At 47.3% G+C, this 8,255-nt stretch overlaps 1 protein-coding gene across 18 annotated transcripts in view; it reads right to left on the reverse strand.

The window, feature by feature from the left end:
- NPRL3 (NPR3 like, GATOR1 complex subunit) overlaps positions 1–7,063 on the reverse strand; it is a 101,697-nt gene extending 94,634 nt beyond the window's left edge. For 3 of the 18 annotated variants that reach the window (XM_043524424.1, XM_037911149.2, XM_043524418.1), the window contains exon 1: positions 6,851–7,042. Coding sequence is in view for 14 of the 18 variants with exons in the window: in XM_037911148.2 (XP_037767076.1) it covers positions 6,769–6,886 (118 nt within the window). In the remaining 4 variants the exon portion in view is untranslated. Of the gene's footprint in view, positions 1–6,768 lie in introns of all 18 variants that reach the window. The other 15 variants (XM_043524420.1, XM_043524416.1, XM_037911150.2 and 12 more) reach the window with 12 other exon arrangements.
- Positions 7,064–8,255: the final 1,192 nt, after the last annotated feature.

Below are 8,255 nucleotides of genomic sequence, written 5' to 3' on the forward strand. Positions count from 1 at the left end.
GGGACAATGTATACCTTCAGATCAGCGGCACTGCTATGGGTACCCGCATGGCCCCACAGTATGCCAACATTTTTATGGCTGATTTAGAACAACGCTTCCTCAGCTCTCGTCCCCTAACGCCCCTACTTTACTTGCGCTATATTGATGACATCTTCATCATCTGGACCCATGGAAAAGAAGCCCTTGAGGAATTCCACCATGATTTCAACAATTTCCATCCCACCATCAACCTCAGCCTGGTCCAGTCCACACAAGAGATCCACTTCCTGGACACTACAGTGCTAATAAACGATGGTCACATCAACACCACCCTATACCGGAAACCTACTGACCGCTATTCCTACCTACATGCCTCCAGCTTTCACCCTGACCACACCACACGATCCATCGTCTACAGCCAAGCTCTGCGATACAACCGCATTTGCTCCAACCCCTCAGACAGAGACAAACACCTACAAGATCTCTATCAAGCATTCTTACAACTACAATACCCACCTGCGGAAGTGAAGAAACAGATTGATAGAGCCAGAAGAGTTCCCAGAAGTCACCTACTACAGGACAGGCCTAACAAAGAAAATAACAGAACGCCACTAGCCGTCACCTTCAGCCCCCAACTAAAACCCCTCCAACGCATTATTAAGGATCTACAACCTATCCTGAAGGATGACCCAACACTCTCACAAATCTTGGGAGAAAGGCCAGTCCTTGCCTACAGACAGCCCCCCAACCTGAAGCGAATACTCACCAACAACCACATACCACACAACAGAACCACTAGCCCAGGAACCTATCCTTGCAACAAAGCCCGTTGCCAACTGTGCCCACATATCTATTCAGGGGACACCATCACAGGGCCTAACAACATCAGCCACACTATCAGAGGCTCGTTCACCTGCACATCCACCAATGTGATATATGCCATCATGTGCCAGCAATGCCCCTCTGCCATGTACATTGGTCAAACTGGACAGTCTCTACGTAAAAGAATAAATGGACACAAATCAGATGTCAAGAATTATAACATTCATAAACCAGTCGGAGAACACTTCAATCTCTCTGGTCACGCAATCACAGACATGAGGGTCGCTATCTTAAAGCAAAAAAACTTCAAATCCAGACTCCAGCAAGAAACTGCTGAATTGGAATTCATTTGCAAATTGGATACTATTAATTTGGGCTTGAATAGAGACTGGGAGTGGCTAAGTCATTATGCAAGGTAGCCTGTCTCCCCTTGTTTTTTTCCTGCAAACCCCCCCCCAAGACGTTCTGGTTAAACTTGGATTATTGCTGTGCACATTGTAAGATGAGCTGTTGCCAGCAGGAGAATGAGTTTGTGTGTGTGGTTTTTGGAAAAAAAAGGGGTGTGTGTGGGGGGGGGGGGTGAGAAAACCTGGATTAGTGCTGGAGGTGACCCACCTTGATTATCATGCGCATTATAAAGAGGGGTTTCAAAGGGAGATGGGCTGTTGCCAGCAGGAGAGTGAGTTTGTATGTGTGTGGGGGGGGGGAAGGGTGAGAAAACCTGGATTTGTGCTGGAAATGGCTCTACTTGGGGATCACTTTAGATAAGCTGTTGCCAGCGGGGGAGTGAGGTGGGAGGAAGTTTTGTTTCATGGTCTCTGTGTGTATATAATGTCTTCTGCAGTTTCCACGATATGCTATGCATCCGATGAAGTGAGCTGTAGCTCACGAAAGCTCATGCTCAAATAAACTGGTTAGTCTCTAAGGTGCCACAAGTACTCCTTTTCTTTTTACGAATACAGACTAACACGGCTGTTACTCTGAAACCTGTAGTTAACAGAGATTTCAAGAGACCATTTAATATACTGGGACCCACATGGCAACACGACCACTGCTTAGAATACTTCCGTACTCCTCCTTAGCAATTTGTCTCTGTTGCCACTTTTTGTAAGATTCCTTTTTGATTTTCAGGTCACTCGAGTCTTACTCCTCCTATCTTTCCTTCACATCGAAATAGTTTGCTGTGCTCAATTTAATGATCTCCTTAAGAAATCCCCACCCAGGGATTTCCCTAGACCCACTGGGGGGGGGGGGGGAGGGGAGGGGAAGGGGTACAATTTCCCCAACACTCCCCCCCCCCGCCCAGTTACATGCAGTGTTGCCAATTTAATCGTTGGTTGGAAATTTGAATTGAAACTGAAACATTAATACACACTTTAAAAGCATATACAGTATATGAGTATATACTTGTACCTGAGAAAGCATAATGGGTTTGAAAAGTATGAACAAAGACTAGCTTCCTCATACAGCTGTTATTTATGACAATGTCAGGACATTTGTTTCGGCTACACTGGCCTACCTAACAATTTCAAATTGCTATTTATAAGCAAGGTCTGAATGAGCTCTCCCCTGACAGCTAGTGATGAGCTGGGGTGGATGTAAAGGCTTCAGGACCAGACTGTATTTACATGAACACACTACTCTGCCTAGGTATCCAGCAGACAGAGCTGTGCTGCCCAAGTGATCCATTTTGGCTGGTGTTGGGTTACAAATCACTTAAGTATTATATGTGGGGATCATGAAATGTTGTTATCCTTACTATATGAGTCAAGGGCAGCAGAACTGTACTTAGCCCGACTGAATGAGGTCTCCCTCAGTGCTTAATTTGTGCTAGGGCTTGCCAGGGTTGAGCCCCAGCACCTCTAGGATTGGCAGTTCATAGCCCTGAGACCTCTGGGCTTCTCACATCAGTTATGAAAGTAACATATTTGCTTGAGCCCCGGCACCTCTTTCATTACAAATTAAGCACTGGTCACCCTCAACTGAACTTCACTCCCTAAGCAGGAGGTTTGGATGCCATATCGAGAGACAGAGACAGAGAGCGTTTGTGTGTGTGGGGCACAAGTGTTCTGCTTGGTGGTGTGGGCTCTGCCTAAGAGTCACAGGTACTATTTGACCTGCCCCTCTCTCCTGTTTACAGATAGAGTTGATTAGGCTTCATAGAGAGTCTTTTGGTTTGTTAAGTGACCACTAGAGCTGAAATCACTGATAATCTGATCTAAGTGCTTAGACCTGCTGTGGGACAGTGTTTCTGTGGAAGAGACAGCCCAGCCTGCACTAGCAGCGAGGTTCCCCCACTGAGAGCTGAAATCACTGAGAGCTGGGTGGAACCTAGAGAGACCAACTCGCAGAGGTCACAGTGGCAGGTGGCAGCAGAAGGTGACAGTGCAGGGCCATTGGGGATGGAGCGGTAGAGTGAACAGTGGCACGAAAAACAACAGCAGCCAGAGCATTGGACTATGTTTTAGTGACTTTTCTCCAGAATGCTAGATGTGTGACTGGGAAACGTATATAAATGTGTTTCCTAGAAGGCCAAGATTTTTAAAATGCATTTTTTGCCAAGGTCATTATCTCAAGAAGTCATTATCTTGGGGAGTTTCTGAACTAAACTTTTTTATTATTATACTTATTTGTTATGTAAGAACGACCGTAGTGGGTCAGATCAATGGTCCATCTATCCTAGCATCCTATCTTCCGACAGTGACTATTCCGAGGGCTTCAGAGGGCATAAACAGAACAGGGAATCATCGAATGATCCATCCCGTCGTCCACTCCCAGGTTCTGCTGAACAGAAGCTAGGGACACTCAGAGCATGGTGTTGCATCCCTCCCCATCCTGGCTAACAGCCATTGATGGACCTAACCTCCATGAACTTATCTAGTTCTTTTTTGAACCCTGTTATAATTTTGGCCTTCACAACATCCCTGGCAAAAAGTTCCACGGGTGACTGTGCATTGTGTGAAGAAATAGTTCCTTTTGTTTGTTTTAAACTTGCTGCCTATTAAATTTCATTGGGTGACCCCTGGTTCTTCTGTTAAGTGCAGGGGTACATAACACTTCCTTATTCATTTTCTCCACACCAGTTGAGATTTTATAAGCCTCTATCATATCCCCTCTTAGTCGTCTCTTTTCCAAGCTGAATAGTCCCAGTCTTTTTAATCTCTCCTCATATGAAATATATTCCATACTCCTAATCATTTTTGTTGCCCTTCTCTGCACCTTTTCCAATATATCTTTTTTGAGATGGGGTGACCAGAACTGCACACAGTATTCAAGATGTGGGCATATCTTGGATTTATATAGTAAAAGTGGAGGAGCTTGGTTTGCCAGACTGATCAGCTAAGCCAATACTGACAACCTATATGAAAAGGTTCCAAAATACCATGCCTCTGGACTGCATCAACATGCACAAAGCCTTATAAGCCAGTCACTATCAAAGCCAATTTTAAAAGAACTTAATGAGGCTGTTAAGAATGCTGGAGACACAACTCAGTTTCATGTGCTGTGTATTTATACCTGCCTACTGTATTTTCCACTCCATACATCTGATGAAGTGGGTTTTAGCCCATGAAAGCTTATGCCCAAATTTGTTAGTCTCTAAGGTGTCACAAGGACTCCTCGTTGTTTTAATTCAGCTTATGTGAACCAACATGGCTGTTGCATCATACTTTCTATTTAAGCAAGAAATACCACACACTACAAACCGGAGGCCAATGCTAAGTGCATTGTCACTTGTTAATCCTGAAGCTGGACACTGGTTTCAAATAAAATTGGCAAATGCTCACTATCTGTCTGCAAAAAACTCAGCTGACTCTCTAGAAGCATGCGGTGAACCGTGAAAGACTATGCAGTTGAAAAAGTGAAGAACTCTCTCACCATATTCAAAATATGTGCATACATGGCTGATGAATGCACCAATGCAAATAGGCATCAAGTATTACATCATTATGTATGTTATCTTGATGTTAAATGCTTGTAAATTGAACTCCAAATAGATGGCTGCTTATGCATTTGATGGGAGCTACAAACTTCTCTGGAAGACATAGTGGAGTCCTCTAGAGAGAAAAGTATAACCCAAATCTCTCCTATACACACTGCAGAGGCCATCTACTCCAGCTAGCGCTAGTATAAGATGCAGAATCTTCAAAAGACATTAAAAAGCCACACATTTAATGGCTTTTTTATATAGTCTTTTTCCAGCAGTCCTTTTGGACTCTTGAACATCTTGGAAACAAACAGAAGATACACTAAAAGGAAAGGAGTATTTGTGGCACCTTAGAGACTAACCAATTTATTTGAGCATAAGCTTTCGGGAGCTACAGCTCACTTCATCAGATACACTGGGATTGAAGTTCAAATGAGTCCAACCTGGGAAAACTTGCTGGCTTTCTCATGAGCGATTCTTGACTGTTGTCTTAAAATTACTGCAACCGTTATTACTGGCTTTAGAAAGTATCCACAAAGATAGGACAGATCTACGTAGTGAGGCTGGTGAACTACTTTTGTTACTAAGTTCAGAGAAGACTATTGCCATTCTTTCTCTTGTAAGTCTACTGTTGAAACCACTTGGGTCATTAAACAATGTCATCCAGGCATCTGCTACAACAGTAGTAGATCTTTGTCCAGCAATAGAAACTACCCTTGGATTAATCAGAGAGATGTCCATTGAAAATGTACTAGAAGAAGCAAAGACTTCAGTCCAGAAGTTAACTAATGAAAGTACTTATATTGACTCCTTAAGTGAAGGGGACAAGAAGTGCTTGTTAAGCCAACTGAAAAAGTACACAGACTTGATTCTTACAAATATACAATAGCGATTTCTGGATTCTCAGCCTCCACGTAGCTTTTACAGATGCCTGTCTTATAAAAGACGTACAGCTGAGTGGAGTAAGGCACTACCAGCAATAAGGCTACTATGTGATCAAGACAGAATAGAGAATTTTGAACCCTGAGTGGAATATCATACGACCAACGAATGAAGATTTAACTTCAACTTCTTTATCATCGCTAGTGGTTCAACCCAATATTTGTGCTATGTTTCCTGGGATGAAAGAAGTAGGAATTCATCTCTTGCTATTCCCAGTCACAACAGCTACAGTTGAGCGTTCTTTTCCCACACTAAATAGAATTTTGTGTTCTGAAAGAAGTCGCCTTCTGCCTGATCGTGAGCATATCATGAAGGACTGAAAGTAACAGACACACACACACAAGAAGACACCAAAGAGTGCAAAATTACAACAAAAAACCAAGACGGATGTAGATGTAGCGCTTCAGAGTAGGCTTGAGTAGCCGACTTCAATTTCTGTGATGATTTTAAAACAGGAGTTAAATCTAATAAAATACTTGTGGAACATTTTTCAGTTTTTACTGTGGTGCCATACAGCCCACCTTTGCCTTCCCAGTCTCAGTGCTCGTCAGCCCTCACCCCAATATTCCAACACCGCCCCCCCCCCCCCATTTCAATTCCTGGGGGAAAACACTGCCCCCAGCTCTCCTGAACTGAGATCTTCCTCTAAGATAGTCTTCCTTCAGGACCTCACCCACTGGCTCTCTGAGTTTGTCTACTGTTATGAAGGCCATTGTCCTTATTCCATTGCTCTCCCTCCTTCTTCCCTTAGCCTCAGGAACTCCACCAACGCCTGGCCACTGGCCCCCTCACCCCTCCAGCTCGGCGCCCAAGTGGCTCCCTGCCCCTCAGCCTCAGCGCTGCCCGGCTACTCCCCAGGGCCAGTGGGCTGAGCCCAACCCCCGCCTCGCTCTTCAAAGGGGATTCGAGGCAAGCCCTTGTGTGCCTGGGAGGGGTCCGGCTCCCAGCCGCGCTGCGGGCACCCGCGGGCCCAGCCCACACAGCGGAAGGGGCGGGCTCAGGCCGCCCTGCGTGCGACAAGGCCCAGAGGACGAAGCCCCGAGGCCTAGCGGCCCCCTCCAGCCTCGTGCGCCCGGCCGCGGCCCCGCGCGGTCACTTACCGGCCTGGGCGGCCGGGTGCTCCGGGCCCCGCGTGAAGGGGAAGCGGAAGAGCAGCTTGTTGCCGCGGCTGCCCGAGCTCACCAGGATCACGCTGATGGGGCTGGTACTCTCGCCCATCCCCCGGCGGCAGCGCCACCCCCGCGTCCCTCACAGCTCCCCGAGCTAGCGGGGGACGCAGGCCATAGAGACGCCTCGGTTCAGTAGCCTAGAAGGGCCTTAAAGAAGCAATGGCTGGCGCACTTCCGGTTCCGCGCATGCGCCGCCAGATAGCGCTGCGGCGGTCTAGAGGCCGCGCTCTGCCGCCGGCTCGGGGTGTGGCGAGACGCGAGCGACGCTTTCCCCGGGGCTGGGCCCGCTCGTGCGAGGCATGAGACGGCCCCCCCACCCGCGGCTGTGCCGCGCCCCGGGCTGCTCGGCCCCGCACGAGGACAGGACGCAGGCCCAGCGCAGACCCGTGCACAGCAGCCTGGGGCTCCGGGGCTACCCCCCGTGGCGCTGTCTCTGCGGCCTGTGCGTATCCTGCCGCTCAGACCCTGCCCGAGCCTGGGACCTGCCAGCCTCTGCCGCTCCCAGCCCAGCCCGCGGGACCCCGCAGCCGGGCCACGGGCTCCGGTTCACCCTCTCGCCCCCGCTTTGCTCGAACACCCGTTTGATTCCCCACCACAATTCCGTTCACCGGCCCAGGCCCTGCAGCGTCTCCCACCATCACCCAGCAGTGCCGCAGCGCCAAGCTGGAGGAAAAGACCTTGTAGACTCTACACTGAGCTGGGGGATTAACCACAACCAGCAAATACAAACTTAAACACACCAGCCCTGGTGTATACTAAGTGTTTCACATTGTGCTAATTAATATGTTATAACTGTGATTTTCCAGAGTACACAAACCCATGTGGCCAGCATTTCAGTACATCCCTGAATAATGTCTAGCAGAAGCATCACCTGTTCTTTCTGCATGCCTCAGCTCCCTTCTCCCAGTCCTGTGTCATTGCCTCTTGCTAACAGATCAGCCACCCAAGGGAAAGAATGCCCCCAGATACCCTGCCCTAGCGCAAGGCCTGTGACCCTCACAATGGGACTCATTTCATACACTCCAGACTGAAATCCATGGGGGAGAATTTCCTGTATCAAAATGTGACAAGTGTCTGCTGATACTTCCTTTCCTTGGATATAGCATTCATTAGAACTGATCTTATTGCCCAAACTCCACTGTTACGATCTCTCTGGCTTTCTGTGCACTGTGGGTCTGACCCTCTGATTTAGCTTTTCTTACCAAATGCAATCCCTGTTGAATTTATACCTTTCTCTAGATCATTAATGAAAACATTATTGCCTGTTGTAGGTCACTTGATACTACTCCTCTTACCCTTAATGTTTATTTTCAGTCCTCTGTTTGCCAAACAATTTCCAGTTCATATTCAGGAATTTTAATTGGGATCAGGACAATGTCCATTATTAGGGATTACAATGGAAAAGGATCTGTATTTTC

This window comes from Chelonia mydas, chromosome 10 (assembly GCF_015237465.2).
Source record: "Chelonia mydas isolate rCheMyd1 chromosome 10, rCheMyd1.pri.v2, whole genome shotgun sequence".
Lineage (NCBI taxonomy): Eukaryota > Metazoa > Chordata > Testudines > Cheloniidae > Chelonia > Chelonia mydas.